General features: G+C 36.7%; 1 protein-coding gene across 3 annotated transcripts in view; it reads left to right on the plus strand.

Annotated features, from left to right (window-relative positions):
- Nucleotides 1-10,606: 10,606 nt before the first annotated feature.
- Pde1a (phosphodiesterase 1A) overlaps nucleotides 10,607-18,234 on the plus strand; it is a 196,459-nt gene continuing 188,831 nt past the window's right edge. For 2 of the 3 annotated variants that reach the window (XM_028762870.1, XM_028762871.1), the window contains exon 1: nucleotides 10,607-11,067. In XM_028762870.1, the coding sequence (XP_028618703.1) occupies nucleotides 11,015-11,067 (53 nt within the window). In that variant the 5' untranslated portion in view covers nucleotides 10,607-11,014. The remainder of the gene's footprint in view (nucleotides 11,068-18,234) is intronic. The other variant, XM_028762872.1, reaches the window with a different exon arrangement.

Consider the following 18,234-nt stretch of genomic DNA (forward strand, 5'->3'; position numbering starts at 1 on the left):
AAAGAAAATTTGTGGACTGCTGGCTTTAGATGGTTGGTCCAGGGACCATCTAAGAAGTTGATTTTCTAGAAATCAAATTATAAATTTAAAAAGTGAATCCTGAAATGAAGATGAAGATATGTGAAACAATCTTTTCAGACTCAAATTATGGGCTGAGGGCCAACATATCACTAGATCACATCAAAAACTTTTTACAGAGACCTCTGCATTCATAAGTGTCATCCTCAAAACCACACACTGTGCTTTTATCAGTAAAACAGATGGTTCTCTTCTCTGGCAATAGCATCAGTGGTCCACCACTGGCTGTCAGCTAGAGTTTCATTTCCTCAGCATGGAATATGGAAGTTGGCCTAAGCTTCTCTAGTCTTTCCCTTTCACCCCTTCACACTTTTACTCTCAAGTCGTATCAAGATGCTTGCTACTTCCTGTGATTAAGGTGTTTCCTTACCTGCATTATTTCCTCCTTTAACTGGACTCTTCTTCATGTTGTTTTTCTGATTTCTTTTCTTTTCTTTTTTCTTTCCTTTTCTTAATGATTTTAAATGTTTTATTGTAAAAATGATAAATGTCCAGGAGATAGATATTTTAAAGCTAATTAATATGATATAATATAACATGCATAGAAATATTACATGGAATTCCATATACATATACATACATATACATATATATATATATATGTATATATATATATGCAATCTTCAATTTATATCCATCAGTTAAATATTGAAAACAATTTAAAAAAAATTAAATTTTCATGACCACCACTTAAAACAAGTTAGAACAAAGGCTGCCTGGTAATTTGAATCAAAGTGGTATCTTCTTCCTCTTCCTTTTCCTCTTCCTCTTCCTCTTCCTCTTCCTCTTCTTCTTCTTCCTCTTCTTCTGTCCCTCTTGCAGCATTTCTAATAAATGAGTCTTCTCTGATGAACTTATAGTTGCTGTCTAAGTTTTGGTAGCAATTTCTTCTATGTATCTTCATTCTGAACATAAATAAATAAATAAATATATATATATAACTCCACTGGAGTAGATTGAAATAGCTTATAGAAAATATCTTTTTGAGGAAGGAGGGTGCATGTTAATATCATTTTCCTGACAACTGTTTCACCATTTGTCAATTTGACGGGGAAGTTAAACCAGGATACATTCAAAGGAATATATGATGTCCCTATACCCTAGTTTTGAAGTATATTGTTTCTTGACTACATGGTGAAGAAGTTGAGTCATGCAGAGCATTTGTCTTTAAGCTGAAATTACTTTGTGAGATTTTGAAGTCAAAGACTTAGGAAAAATTGACTCTCTTATTGGTTAGAGATTAAGTGTGAACCTATCTTGAGAAGACAGGAAGAATGTCCTGTACAATGGTTGGAATTTGAAGGTTCGATCACATTCCAGGAATCTGCAATTTTATTTGTAACAACTTATTACTTCAAGGTCAAAAAATAGACATCTATAAGCTTTATACTGGAGCAACATGTGTATTCAAAATAGAGGCAGTGTTCTTTATTCGAAAAACACCTAGATTAAATTCAGACTTCCACAAATATAAGAGTTTTAGAATTAATAGTAATTGTGGAGATCATCACTAGAAAAATGTTGTTTATGGAATAAAAGCAAGACGAGAAAGTGAGGGTAAATGCAGAATGATGGTGAAGAATAGAGACAGAGAAACAAGGCTAATATTGCGAGAAACCAGGACTCAAATCCACCGATAGGATAGAAAGCAGCCCTGGGTTAAATTCTTGCTTTTCTAGTTTCCAGAAAGCATATGAGCTCTCTAAAGCAGTGTTGTTAACTTGTGTCTGAATTTGGCTTGGGGAAAAAATCAATGTAATAAAGTCTGTCAAGCTATCAGAAGTATTTGGTATATAGTTTGTGTTCAGCAAATGGTTACCTCCATAAAGTCTCACCAACATGGCTGCCCAAATGTGAACAAGGAATATACCAACAGATATGCCTGTGCTATTTGGGTGTTTTTAAGAAAGTCTATGCCTATGTTTATACTACTGCCATTTTTAAAATTCTGGATGTTTTCCATTTTATTTTTGAGATTTTACAAAAAAAATTACAATGTTTCTCTCTTCTTTTTTCTCTATCTAAACCATCTCATATGCTCTCCTAACTCTCCTTCAAATTCATGACATTTTTTTTTACTAGTTGTTATTGAATGCATATATGTATCTTTATACATATACATTCCTAAATATAATCTGTCCAGTCTGCATAATGTTACCTGAATGTATATGTTTTCAGGGCTGACAAATTGGTGCTATATAACAAACTATGCTCTTCCCCGTGGAAGACAAATGTAAACCATTTATTCTTCTGTTCCCAGAATTCCTAGTTGCCTGTAACATTTTGTGTAAGGTTGAGGTCTTATGGGTTTTTCTTACTCACATCGGCATGTCTACTGGTGTTGTCTTTGTTTACCCAGTTTTATCTATGCTTTCCTTAGCAGTGTCAGCATTTCACAACTTGTGTGAAAGTATTTGATCCATTTTGAGTATACTTTTTGGACAGGATGAGAGGTGTGGATGTAGTTTCAGTTTTTCTACAGATACCTGATTTTAAAAACAGCATTTGTCTTTCCTTCAGTGTATATTTTTGATATTTTGTCAAGATTTGCTGGATTGTCCAAATGTAGGTTAATTTTTGTATCCTGTATTCTAATTTTATTCTACTCATGTACATTTGATTTGTGTGTGTGTGTGTGTGTGTGTGTGTGTGTGTGTGTGTGTATGTCATACAGATTCTGTTACTGTGGCTCTGAAGTGTAATTTGAGGTCAGGTATTATGACACTTCTGTGCTACCCTCTTTGTTTAGGACTTTGCTTTGGCTATTCATGGTTTTTTTGTGTTTCAGTTTTAGCACTAGAATGTAGTGTTGAGTGTTTGACTTTGGAAATGGCATTGGTCAGTTAAAATTGTGACCGGAATTTAAATTCAGAGCTTAATAAAATGCATGTAGAAATACTTTGTTAACTATAACATGCTAGAGAACAATTAGTCATGATAAATTGCAATAAAAATAAGATAATAATTCAGAAGATGAATTTGGCAAGGATAGATTGTTACATGGATTTAGAATGAGGAAAATATTCATGTACAAATGAAGAGGAAATCTGAAGCTAAAAGGATCTTTTTTTTTATGCAGGAAGAGATGTAAGGCTGCAAATACATATGGCTTACGTTGCCTCTGTTAATTGTTAATAACTCACTTTTTGCTTTAGAATGATAATGGTAGTAATGACCTACTTATATACATCTGGGTACTTACATAGGACCTATTATGCATCTTACTGACAGTCAAGTGCTGGGAGTATAGCTCAGTGGCAGCGTGCTTGTCTAGCATGTGCAAAGCCCTAGGTTTGATTCCCATGTCTCTCACCTCCCAACAAAGAAAATCAGTGGCTGCTGCTATTCAAAGTCTGTGTGAGTCATGACCATCTCTAATGCTCTGTAATTCTTAATGCCTGGAGAAGCCAATAGGTTAGCATTCGGGAAATTTTCAGTTATCAACACTGATTTATTTCTTGGTGGAAGTCATTGACTCACAGGCATTACTGGAACTTTAAGACAAGTTTGAAGAAGAAGAGAAAACATTGAATTGAGAGTTATTTTGAAACCAAGATTAAAATATGGAGTGGAGCTGGTAGTGATGCGTCAGTACTGAAGCTAAGTTGATGAGTGAGGGGTGGACTTTACAGTTGGGAAACTAAGCAGCAGTACCATGTAGCTGCTTCTGAAGAATTTTCCACTGACTGAAGAATTACAAATAAGAATACTTCGGGCATGTCTTAGGAGTGATGAAAACTCTGACTCACATGGTTTCCAACAGTCATAGCTTATGGCTTATTTCCCTCATTTCCAGTATCAGGGTGAAAGTTTCTTCAACTCTTCAGGGTAATGTGTGCTCCCAATTACACACTGTTGCTTTGTTCTTAGGCCTTAGAAAAATTTTAACCTTTCCTCTTAAGCCTGTTTGTTGAATATATCTATTCATCCTTCAAGAGCCAATTAAACCATCTCTGTTTTAATTCTCAAACAGAATCTTACATTGAGGAGGCACCCTCATATAATGTCTCCTGAACTACCCAATATTCAAAATTTATTTCCTTATATAGTAGATTTATGTATGGCTTGATGCTACACTGAGCAGTGGGTGTTTGGCTATGAGAATCTATTTTGAACGCTTTCCTTTGTTGTTGTTGATATCTTCTTAGAATGTCACACTGTTTGAGGGAAGCACTTTGCTTGGCAGCCCTGGTGGCTGTCAGAACCTGGGGGAGTGCTAATTGAAGCCAATCAAACTTTAACTGACCTGTTTCTACTCTTCTCCTTTGCAATGGACACAACTGACTTGGCACCTAGCCAACTCGGGGGAATAAAGCTTTCCTTGCCACAAACCAACCTCTTTTACTTGTTGAAGAAAGAAGTCTGACACATTTGTTTTAAACCTTGGGTCTGATACACAGGTGAAGACAATCTGTTGAAATTGCTTATCACATAAAATCTGCCTCTCCTAAAATAAACAACATTTTTAGTAAAACTGACGACCACTTACAAAAAGCCACTCTCAAATGTGCTATCAATTTTAATATCAGCATGTCTTGAACATGTTTTCTCTGAAACTGAGCTGTGGCCGGCATAGTCTATACGAGGCCTCTAAGAGGTGATTACAAGAGAACTCTGTCTTTTTCACGGAATAAATGGTCTTTAAAAAAAAGCATTTGGGGTAGTGATTGGATAACTTGTCTTCTATCACCTAAGGCTTCAGCAGAAACCCTCGCCCATCACCAGGTGGAGGTACCTTGATTTCTTTCTTACCTTCTAGAACTGTGGGAAAATAAAATTTCGGTTTTTACATGTACCTTGTCTCAAGCCTTCTGTTACAGTAGCACAGACTGGACTAAGATCCCATTGTAAATTGTACTTGTTCTCAGATACACAAGATTCTTGGTTTAAAGAAGTGTGAATGACAGATTGAAACACATTGTGCATCAGAAAATGTCTTGAAACATTACAAGGAATTGATACAAGTCTGTTCTTAGGGACATACAGTTACACATATGAGGTAAATGTCATTTTTGTATAATTTAATTAGGTTTTCTTCTGATATAGTCAGAAGGATTAGACATTCTGCTCCCTTCTTCCTTCAGTGCATCTTGGAGTCTTGATGGATAAGTTCTTGCATACATAATTACATAGATAATCATAGATGAAGATTGCAGTGGTGTGAGGAATCCAAGACATGTTACAGGCATATGAAACTCAGATGGGCTGTTGGAAGAGGCACAGGTGTCAAGGCAGCTAAAATCAGAGCAATAAGCAGAACAAAATGTTTTGAGTTAAGAGACCAGTATGGATGGAGAAGGCAGGAAAGATGTAGAATGCTCAAGGGAAACAATGTCTGGGAACTAAAGATGAAGAATCAAAAGATCAGTTTGAAGATGAGGTGCAGGGAGGTAGGGCCTTGATTGGTCAGATGTTTATGTCACTGTATGATGTCATCACCATGCACCCACTTGGATGAATATGAAAGTTTCATAATATAACGGGACCAATGTTCTTTTTCCTCTTTCATTTGGATGAATGTGACCTTTTCCCTGTCAGTCAGGGGCATTCATTTGCCTCATGCAGGGGTGGGACTGACATTAGCAAGGCAAAAAGCAGTTTACTTTGATACCCTAATGGAGATGTTGAATCCCATGAAAACTCACATTCCTACAACCCTGGCCCTGTTCACACCTGAAAAAGCTCCCCAAGTTCTTAAGGCTCTACTTAGTGTTCATGATAAAGGCATTTAGACTTGAATATCCTCAAGTATTTTTGCTACTTTTTGTTTAATAATAGATGATGGAGACTTCGGACATAAGACCTGTTCTATTGTGAAGGGTAAAGAAAGTCATCCCGCTTCTTACTTGATGAAGTTTTGAATGGGGATTCAGATGAAAGGTGATTTATACCAGTGGGCACAGTATTTGGACCTTGAACATGTTTCATTGGAAGTAAAAACCTGAAACAAAGGGATCTCACTGTGATTTATGGAGTTATATATCACAGAGGAAAATTTGTAATACAGAATGGTTGGTCTCAAACCTTTTTCAAGGGCCTGTGTGGATATAAGGTTCAGGTAGCCCTATTAGCCTGGTGGGGACTTTAGGATTCAGTTGATATAGGGATCGTCTATTCTAGTGTTCCCACTTCAAGGGAAAAGGGATACTGCCGAGACTCCAATGGAGCAATTGCTTCATCATAGATGTAATTTACATTTCTGTAAATTAAAGAATTGCTTCTATATGAGATAAATGGATGACAGATCTCCTAGGACCAGTGAAGCTTAGAGTGGGTAAGCACTGAGTGACTTTAATTCCCACATTGAGTCAAGTAAGTTTAGCAGCCACAGAATTTAGCCTTAGACATTTGTATGGAGCCAAGCGACCAGATAAACAGGAAGCCTTGTTGCAAGTATCAGAGATTACAGAGAAGAGTCTGAGACCACCAGTATCCTGCCACCTCCAAATCATAGAAACCCACATCCTTAAACTCTGTGCCACCTTGAAGTAAGGCAACATACAGAAAAAATCTTAAGAAATGCTCTTTGACTAGAAGTAACTAAATGTTTAGGAAAACATTGCTGACATACGATGAAGAGTAGCATTCACAACCATATCATCCATGTTCACTCTGTAAATGACTATTAAGCATATTTATATGGCATGCCTAGGAAGGACAAGCTAATCCTGGTCTTCTTAGAGCTAGTAAGGTCAGTTCCAAATTGACACTCTAAGAAGATAAATGACTCAGTTAGAACAAATACAGACACTACAATTTATTTTTCCCACTGGAGTGGTGTACATTTTTGATCCCATGGAGTGTTCTGGTGTACATTTGACTTAGTTATGGTTAAGAGATGCTGAAAGTGACCGTAGAATTTACTTGTGGTTGGGCATCACATTTAAGTTACTTGATGGTTTATCCCAGAGGTTGTGAGAGAATCATGGAGTATCATAGCAGGAAAGGCTCAGAGGAGGGGTAGCCCAACACCTTAGTTTGACTCAAGAAGAAACATCACAGAATATTGCAAAGACAACTACTGCTAGGTCTAGGGTTTGAATACATGATCCTTGACATTAGGCCAAGATTCGTTCTAAAATAAAATGGATCTCCCATTCAGATCTTGGTAAAAAAAATATTTATTGGTCAGTACCAATGATTATCACAGGAATCCACAGAAGCACTTCCTGGGCAACCTCGTAAAAAGTATTGGGAATGTAAGGGGCAATGTCTTAATATTTAAGAAGAGTTAAGGGCTAGGAGAAGAAAGAGTGAACTCAGGAGAGATAAGATGATTCTTCTCCTTTTCTAGAGCTCTCTAGAAAAGGTAAAATGTAGACTAGAAAGAACTCTGACAGGAGGCAGATTATTTACCCACTACATAGTAGGAGGAAAAACTACAACAACAAAAATAAACATGTGTGGTTCAAGAAAGAGACACCTTTGAACATTGCATGTCTGGGACTTCAGCATCACAAACAGAGAGCAAACTGTTTACCTGGTTTCCATAGGGATTAAGAAAAAAAAACACCATATGATGCTCTCAGGGTGCTTCTGGCTGGAAATATCACAAAGGTGGATCCACATGTTTCACTAAACACAATAGAATAGTTAAGACGGATGTTTCAGCCAAGGGTTTTAACACATGCTTCCTGATCACCAACTATGACTACCTCTAACAGTACTGAGTCAAGTTGGGTGCATGCATGAGTTTGCATCTGTATGCACATACATAAGAAATGTGTGAGTATATGCATAAGCATATATAAAGATATGTGGTATGTACATATGTCTGTATACACATATATGTGTGAATGTATAGTTTAAAATGCTAAGCAAAACGAGCTGCATATAATTTACCACATTAGGAAAAACAAATACTATTTCTGACCTTGGCCCTATTAAAACCTTAACAAAGTATGTTCAGTCTATTTTAACAGAGATTTGGCCTGGTTATTTGTACCACAGCTTTTACTACTTTGTCTAGATGGTTGTGTTAATAAAAGTGATATATTTTGCTAATTTAATCAACAATGAGTGTTTTTCATCTTATTGGCTGCTACATTAAAATTGAATGACAGAAAAGGCAACTTATCTTTCCCAAATCAAATTTAAATACTCTCTGAAAAGCATAAATGAAATCATATGCTTTGGGACCCATTGAGATGATTCAGCCTGCAGAGATGCATGCTGCCTAGTTTGATGATCTGAGTTCAATCTTTAAGACATATATGGGAGGAGCAGAGAATCACTTAATGCAATTTATTCTCTGACTTCCATCTGTGTTCTTGGCCATGAATGTGTACACACACACACACACACACACACACACACACGAACTGTAGAAATAAAAAATAGCATTTTTCTTTGTTTTAAGGGAATGTTTAGTTTACAGACATATTCTCATTTCTTTCTTTGAGATGAATATTGGGCTCAACCGATGTGCTTAACATGAATGTGACTCTATCCTGACTCCCTCAATCATTTATAGTTTTTTAAGAAGGAATGTAAATTGAATACAATTGAAGTTACACTGGCTTTTCTGTGACCAGTGTGAACAACCTTTAAGTTCTCTAGCTGATAACAGAGTCTTGAGTTTGAGGTAAATAATAATGTGGATTTAGACTGAACTCATTTAATGTTAACTGTTGCTATGTTGAGTTGTTTTCATTATGGTCATGAAAAAAAAGCTCATATTATTAAAAGGTTTGTTTCCTATTTGTATGTGTGTGGGTGGCATGCATGCATACATGGGTACTTCTATGTATGTGCCCAGTGTTTGAGTGCCTGTAGAGGCCGCACTAGGTTCCCAGAACCTGGAGCTACAGGTGGCTGAGGGTGCTGGTAAACAAATGGAAGTCCCCTGGAAGAGCAGTAAGTTCTCTTTACCACCCGAGCCATCACACACAATTCATTTCTATTGGAAAGGCAGATGGACTTCATAGATATAATAGTATAAACTATTATTGCATAGACAGAATACCACTACAAATGCAAACGTCCCTCCATGAAAACGTCAAAAATGTGTTATTATTTATGGACTTTCCTAGGTGACAAAGAAAGCCAAGACATATGATTGTAATAGACTGTGTATTGAAGAGGTCTGCCTGTGGGTTTGAGTTTGAATGGCCTCCATACTTAACTTATTGCCATGTAAGGAGTCATGTGAGTTCACAATGGTGTGCTTTTGCTAAGGGTGGACACAGTGATTTTGATGTTTCTCTATGAATAGATGCACATGAATATATTCTACATATAAAATTATATTTTTATGTGGAGTTGTATAGACATCATAACTCTTACGACAGTTTGTTTGCAGGAAGAAAGTAAGCACAAAATCTCAAAAGAAACTACAGAATTCAGTTAATGTTATAACTTCATTTTGCAGGCAATGATACTGGAGTCCAGACAGGCAAGACGTTTGCCCCAGAGTCACTGAAAGACAGGGGCTGATTGCGTGCATTTATTTTACTTTGGTCCAGTGCTCTCTTAGCCTGATTTTTACTTCCTGGTATGGATTAGAACTTCTTGATAAAATCAGTGGTTCTTATAAGTCTCCTCTCCCTTTGGTGACAGAAAGAAAAAGGTGGTCTTGTTTTTCTGAAGTATTTGTTTGCACACGATTCCAAATAGTTACCTACCTTTGAGACCTTTGATTCGGCTTTGTATGGATCATTCAGCCAAAACCATGTCTACTCCCTACCGTTCCCTTTACGGCATGCACTTTTAAAACAGTTTAATCATGCTCTTAGATAGCTCATTTAATTACATACGAAACTTTCATCCTAGAATTTAATGACTTCGTCCTGGACTACCAGGAGCTTAAATAACAATTCAACAAAGTCTTCAAAAGAACTTACCTTGAAGAACTAGGATTTTTGCTCTCTGTGAACTTGGGCTACTATTTACGGAGTGAACGTCTCGAGTTCTAATGAAGTAACGCTCACAAATTTATTCATAATTTTCTTTTTTACTTGTTTGTGTTCTCTCTTATTGTTATAAAATTAAAAATCCCACATACTATAAAATAATATGCACCCAGATTATTTGGGTTTATTTATTTATGTGTTTATTTATTTGTGTGTACATGTGTTTGTGTCTTGTTCTCTTTTTGGTAGTGTTATTTTCATTTGCAAAGCTGCGTTGGAGGACAGAAGTGTCTGGGTACATTTTCGCTAACACACTTGAGCAATGCTTGTTTTTCTAACTTCTGGGCTCTGGCCAACACACAGGGACTTCTATCAGCTGAAATGGCATCTTCAACTTCTGCCTGAGTGTAGATTATTAGGTTGTGAGTGTCTAAAACGATGTCTCCACACTTCATCCAGTGTGAACTTAAAGCAACATTGTAAAATAATTATAATCTCTTGAAGCAAAGCCAGCTGTGCAACCTCAGCTCCACCATTCTTCAGTAACTCACACACAGTTCTTATTTTAACAGAACCGGCTTTTAGAAGGCACTCACTTGGGACTGCTTAGCCAGCTGTACAACTTTTATTTTGAAGAAAAAAAGTTGAGCCTCAGAACAGGCTGTTTTAAAGACAGGGAGGGACTTAGCCTTGCCGGCTTGACCAGCATATGGAAGGAGAGCTCTCATGGCTGCAATAACTTAGGGGGAGCTCCTACCTGGGTGTCGCTTGGGGTAGGAAGGTTTCTGTTTGTTTTGTTCTGTTTCTAAGGGTCCTGTGTGTTTCCCTTGCCTGCACCAGCGTGACTCTTGGTGGGTTTTGCACACCCTACTCTGTGGGGGAGTGCCCCAACGTGCCTGTCTTATGTGGCCTCTATGGACACACTGCCCAGCTGGCAGAGAACAGGGAAGTTTTCTCCCAGCACCCAAAAAGAGAAAGAGGAAACTACTTTTTCCTTCTGGGATCCTTGCAGCACAATAGCTTCCACATCCCCTCCCTGGATTTCTGGAGTGCTTTCCAGGAAGAAGTTAAACCTTCATCTTTAAATGGATGAGTATGTCACAATCAGGAAGAAACATCTCCAAAGACCCATCTTTCGGTAAGTCCTGTTGCATCCCAGGTGGCTCGGGGGCTGTCAGCCACAGTGGTCTCTCTCCTTCGTCTTCCACCCGAGGAAGGTGGCGCTGAACAGCAGCAGAGCAGCAAAGGGTGCCTGGAGTTTAACTTCGTGCACATTGAAGAAATCCTTTTATTTTCTACTCCCCGAAGCTTGGTACATAAACTCTTATCAATTCTTCAAAATATACTTTAAAAACATTTTAGCTATTCAAGCACATGAGTGACATAGAACTGGAAAAACTTTTGAAACATTGTGCAATCTCCCCCTGTTGCTCAGTGTCGCTGCACACTCTTCTAATTGGAAAATATTGTGCTTGGTTCTCTGAACTGATTACGCTCAAGGGCACGGTTTCTGTGCTATAAATGCTATGTCTTTCCGAAGTAATGTGCTCTGAGATAAATTTGAATTTGATAGCTACTGTACTGGAGGGTACATTTTCTAGATCCTTTGGGGATATTAGGCAAGCAGTTAGACAGGAATAGGTCAAAGAGGAAACTGTAGTATATAGAATGTGTAACCATGAAATATGGACATGGTCTAATAAACTCAGTTAAGGTTTATTTGCTCTCTCTCTCTCTCTCTCTCTCTCTCTCTCTCTCTCTCTCTCTGTATGTGTGCGTGTGTGTACTTTTTCTCCGGGGAAGCACTGATTTCTCAGTTTTTTAGCTTGATTGTTTAGCTATGTGCTACCTGCTTTAGAATTCAACTTTGAGAATGAATGTTTTTTAAGTAGGTATAAAATGAACACACATTTTTCTGCTTCTTGAGACAAAGAACTTAACTGTCAACTTTCTATTATCTCCCCCCCAAAATATTGTAAGGATACAGAAAAATAGTAAATATTAATAATGGTAGATTCTAACTTCAAGTTGTAAACACTAGTTGTTGATCTAGGATTAAATCCAGAATGATACAGATCTATTGAATGGGCCCCATTATTACTTCATCCTGAATATGGGTGGATCTTAAAAGAGTGAAATTATATAAAGCCTGTGCATTTTATGTACTAAGTAATGCTTTTACAGTTTCATTAATACCTTGGTAATACATGATACAGTTACAATGTAAATCTGTTTTAAAACAATTTGAAGGTAAATTATACTTAAATCCAATATGGACTTAGGTATAATTTATGTCTACTTAAATGTGTAGCTGTAAATGCTACAAAGCAACTGCTATAATTCTAACTTCATAAATCCAAAATTATACTCAAAATGCATAGTCACCTCAGAGGTCTTCCAACCCTATATAATTAAACAATTTATACAATAATAAATTAGTATAATAATAATAATATATTATATTATATAATTATATATATAATAATAATATATAGTAATAATATATTGCTCTATTTTCTCTCAAGTTCATAGAGGTTACAGGAACTGCTCAAGCTGGAATCTTCTTTTTGTTCAGAAGGCGAGGTGTGTTGGACAGAGGCAGACCCACTTGGTCATCTTTTCTGTGTGTTAATCCCATGTGGGAGTTTGGGGGATGGAGGCAGACAGTCTTGGGCCAAGTCCTCTATACTACTCGTAAGCTATACATTTGGGTGCTATTTGCTGGTGGACATCACCCTATCTATAGTTACAATATTTAAATATAAAGAACTGGCTCTTTGCGAAAGGTAAGATTTCTCTCTCTCTCTGTGTGTGTGTGTGTGTGTTAATAGAATAGAACATGGTGAATATGTTCCTGGTGATCTGGGTGAATCCTGATTCCTACAAAGAGGTCGTACTTTCACTCAGACAGTTGTTTCCAGGAAGTGTAGTAAACAGATCAAGGTCAGATGTAAGGATGATCGACAGGCACGTGGGCACCGCCATTACTGTTACTGCGCATGACAATGAGGCGAGAAAGGAACATCACAGTTTAGTGTAGGGAGCATATTTTTTAAGAGAAAGTTCAGCTGGACACGGACTGCCTTATAGCTACTTGTAGTTTTAGGCAAGCTGGCAACTGGGGCAAACTGTAGTCTTCAGTAATTTGCCCTATCTCACGGTTCTTCTCTGGGAACCTTGTCCCTTAGACAGCGTACATATCCCGAGTCTCTCATTGCAACATCTTTTTTTCAGGCCTAGTTTTTCTTCTTAGAGACCTGTTTCAGTTATTTCTTACTCTGTGTTTCTATACTTCTCAAGGGCTTTGCCTCTGGTTATTAATCCACTTGGTAAGGAAATCTGTTTCACATGTGCCAGTAGGGCCACATAAACTTGATAGAACTTTCATGAATGTGGTATCTTAGCTGCTTGTGAATAATTCATTTAAAGTTTAGCAAGATAGGTAAGATTTGGAACTTAAATTTTGAAATTCCAAATTTCTTTATGTAGGATAGTTTCTCTTGTATGGCTTGTGGTTCTAATCCAACTGACCTGTACTTCTCTGGCTGATGTTGAATCCATTAGAGATATTATCGTGTATGTGTGTGTGTGTGTGTGTGTGTGTGTGTGTGAGCATAACACTCTAATGGCAGTACACAACAGGAGGAAATAGTACCTTGGGGGAGACATATTAGGGATAAATTAAGTGATCTTAAGTGAGCTTAGAGAAAAGATGTCAAATTTTTTTTAAATTTATTTTTTTGAGGCAGAATTAAAGTCATTTTTTCACATCACCATAATTACTATAGATTTAAGAAAGTCAAAACTGTTCATTAAACAGGAAAAAAAAGTAGATTTTGAATAATGTGTAGTGCATACAGACATCCCATTGCTGGATTAAGAAGAGTGACATAATTTAGATCCTGTTTCTAAGAACGTACAGATCTCATACAATGAGAATTCTCAAAGTATTTCTCCTAGGAAGGGTATCAAATCATTCTTACAAGGGTCATCCTTGGAATGAGAATATATAATTACACAGATTTCCACACTACGTGAACCAATGAACAAAAACAAATCTTCTCTAATGGTCAAGGCAGGAGTTTGTATAATCTTGTTCATGAATAGTGTATAGATCTTTGGGATTAGCCCCGAGCATTTGAAAACAGTTTTTCCTGAAATGCAGTGTGGTTCTTGAGGTGTCCAGAGAAAAGACAAATCTTTACTTCTAGAGGAAATAATACAGATATAATAATTTTTTCAGGAAGGAAATAACATCACAAAACAGATATTCATGTGTTCCCAGTCAACAACACAAGTTTCTGTCCCTCAGTGTTTACAAAACAAAAGTTACATGGGTCATTAAAATCCAAGATGTAAATCACTCATTAGGGAGAGAGACATTCTACGTACACATGACTGTAGGCCTTTAAAGTTCCTTTTCTATATTAGCAAAGGGAATTTTCTCTGGGGTCTGATAACTGACATTTCTATCTCTTCCTCATTCCTCATCTTCTTGAGAGTCACCAATTTATATTATTATATTACAAAATTTAGCACAATCACATGAAAGATTCATGTTTAACTTCAGCAAAATAATTGCTGAAAACATTTCTTTATTATCAAATTCATATTGTTTTGTAAGCTTTTTCCAGCATCATGTGATGAACCAATCTTAGAATCTGATACCAAGAAAACTTTCCCTTAAGAAGCGTCAACCTTAAAAACTGTAAATCTACTTCTTTGAATGTCTTTGTTACGCAGAGGTTAAGTAAGACTGAGCTTTAGCTGCGAGATCACCCCCTGGTTCACTTCACATATTTTCTCACTAAATTTTATTCCATGTGAATTTTTCCCATTGTAATTCATGAAAGTGGATAGTTAATGTGAATTGTAAGGATTCTTGCAGGTTAAACGTTTGTGTTGTTTGTAAGCAACTACCTTTGATCTTCTTTCAGTGTTCCAAGTTGGGTAAGTTATTTTTGTGGGGATTTTCCATTAGGAGTACCATTTTTAAAAAGTCATAAACAAAATCAAATTACACAAATAGTTCTTCCTCAGCCCTAGCAATGAGAACTGTTCTATTCATCTGGGATCTGAGACACTAAGGGGCGATGCTGCCAGGGCCCCAGTCTAATGAAAATCGGGTTGAGATCTTCCCAGCCTCCCAGCCCATAGAACATGCTGTTTCTTCCCTTTATGTGTTTTCAAAAGTTTTATTTTTACAAGTATCTGTTAACAGTGGAATTCTGAGTGTGTTTTTGGCACACATGTTCCGTTCACATAGAAATGTCGAATTCAGTAGGATGGAATGAGGAAAACTATAAAAAGATCCTAATTTTGTTTGTTGGTCTACTGGGTAACTTCTGGGGTTTATGATTTAAAAAAATAATATTATAAAAAGTTATACATCTATTTGAAATATGTACCATATATTTAATATGGAAAAGTTTTGAATACAATCATTGTTGTTTATTCCTATAGTTTACCTCAATGTATAAACATTGCTATCAAAGCCCACTTATATGTAGGACCCCATCTTTCACATTCTTATATTATATTATAAGGGAGGAGCACATGAATACATTAGTTTTTTTCTCTTGTCAAGGTATCCAGATGAACCTCAGTTATTCTGATATTTCAGATAGGTGCATTTCCTGCAGAGCTTTTGGTACAACTAAAAAATAACTTGAATAAATAGTGTAAATCATAAAAAACTCACTTGAAAATTTAAGGGAATTATGATGCATTATTGGATGTTTTTGTTTCATAAATACTTAAGTATTTGGTATCATATAACTGGAATCTCTTTTGAGCATCTTCCTTCCTTACCACAGAAATATATAATTTTGAGAAAATACATGGTACAATCTCAGCAGGGTATAGGAAGTCACACAGAAAAAATTAAGTATTAATGTCAACCAATGAAATGGTATAATGTATTAAATATTCTTTTTATTCAAAATATTTTATAGGATGTGGCTCTATGTGAATCACATATAAATTATAACATAAAACAGTATCATTCTGTATTTGTAAATATATTTTTAAAATTTTTGCCTACAAGATGTGTTTATATATTTGTTTAGTAATAAAAGAAAGATTCAGGCATACTGATAACATGAGACTCTGTCTCAAAAACAGAGCAGAAACAATAGAGAAAGCCAGCATGTGAACTGACAAGGGAGACAGTCACTGGAAAGTTAGATTTAGAGTTTTCAAAAATATAGATGCTGTTTTTTAATGTAGGTAATAAATAAAAGAACTTTTCTTTTCCATTTAAGTTTTTGCTTTTACAGTAGACAATATTACAAAACAGAGATGTGTGTGTGTGTGTGTGTGTGTGTGTGTGTGTGTGTGTATGATTGCCTGGGCAAGCTTGATGTGTATGTGGAAGCCAGAGGTTGTCTGAAGCTATTTTTTTCTAAAGTTCTTTACCTTATATTTTGAGGCAGAGTGTCTCATTGATCCTAGAGTTCACCATTTTAACTAGGCTAAGTGGCCAGTGAACCCTTGTGGTCTACTGTCTCCACCTATCAGTACTGGAGTTACAAGCATATGCCAACACACTGGTTTTCATGTGGGTTCTGGAGGTCCAAACTCAGATCTTCACACTTGTGCAGCAAGCACTTTACATTCTAAGAAATCTCCCCAGCACCAAGAAATGAATGTAGGGTTGAGAGCACTGGAGAATAGTGGTTCTAAACCTGTGGGTCGTGACCCCTGTCTAGGGGAATGAACGACCCTTTCACAGGGGTCACCTAAGACCATCATGCATATTACATATTTACATTATGCTTCATAACAGTAAGAAATACACATATGAAGTAGCAAAGAAATAATTTTACACTGTGTGTGTGTGTCACCATAACATGGAGAACTGTATTAAAGGGTCACAGCATTAGGAAGGCTAAGAACCACTGCTTTAGAGCATGATGCTACTTAACCAAGCAAATCTGTTCTAAAACTGATACATTTACTAAAAATTAATCTTCTTGTTGTGTTGGTCAAGGGTTTTATGGCTGCTAGCTAAAGGTCATTATATTTAGAGGACAAGAGATTGATACAAATTGATCTTTAGCATAAATTATAAAAGTCAAAGCAAAACAAGCTTATTGAAATGCAAAGCAAGTAATGGTTATCATTAAAAATAATCGGACATTAGTATGCCTATTCATTTTCCTAGTCATACTGGAAGTTGCTCTAATTTTTAAGTGGTCACTATCTATTGGTAGACTGTAGTTTATTGTATATTTTAACTTGCAGTTGCTATTTTCATCAGAGGCCTTAAGATTAATAGTGAGAACTAATTATCATCCAATACCCTCTTGGGCAGTTGTATGCATGCAGAACTCTAGACAATACCATGATAAAGATGACGTTCGAAATGAATGATTTAAGCTATGGAGCCAAGAACCAGGAGCAGATTGAAGCATGGGAAAGTGTCTCCTACTCAGCTGTGCACATCTTGTTTCACAGGCTAGACAGCTTGCTGATGCTTGAGGTTATTTTGGGAGTTTGGTATGATTTAGAAATGGCTTTTCAAAGATCTGGAATGTTTGAAATGAGGAAAATCAAGATTATGCCCGTAGAATAATCTACTTAATGCACTCACATCATCTGGAAATTCTTACATTTTGAGTAATTAGCCTTCTGCGGATTTTGTTTAAGTAAAAATCAGGAGCAGAAAGTCATACCAATGGATGCTTGTTAAAAGATGACCCATAGGTCTGTAGACGGGGGATGACTTTAAAGATGTCTGCAGTATTTATAAACCAAGCCTCTTCAGTTTTGTGCCTGGACATAACATAGTTTTGACAGTTTGTTCTCATGGGAAAGCTTTAGTTTATTTACGAGTTTGATTACGGCTGCTTGGACATGAGCTCTAATTGAGGAAAATCTAACATTTCCTGAATTGGAGCTGCTGGAGGTGGAAAGCAGCCCAGTGAGTGCATCAGAAGGAACAAATGGCTCTTCTGTGTGGGTTATCTTTGCACTTTCTACTCCTGCCCTCCCAGAGCCTTACTTTTTTCTTATGAATTGGCATGATTTCTCAGTTGAATTGGTGTCCATTTCTAGTGTTTTTGTGACACAAATCTGGTGTTATCTTAGGATGGTATTTTTAGAAAAGGTACATGTGTGTGTGTGTGTGCATGTGTGTGTGTGTGTGTGTAGGTGTGCTTATCTATGTACACATGTTTAGATAGGTCTGTTGTCTGTGTACATATGTGTGTGTTTGTGAGAGAGAGAAAGAGAGAATTTATATGTGTGTATGTGTGCTTGTCCTTGGTGCAGATGTAGAGACCATTCGTTGACTATTTATTTA

This window comes from Grammomys surdaster, unplaced genomic scaffold (assembly GCF_004785775.1).
Source record: "Grammomys surdaster isolate TR1022 unplaced genomic scaffold, NIH_TR_1.0 136, whole genome shotgun sequence".
NCBI classification, from domain to species: Eukaryota; Metazoa; Chordata; class Mammalia; order Rodentia; family Muridae; genus Grammomys; species Grammomys surdaster.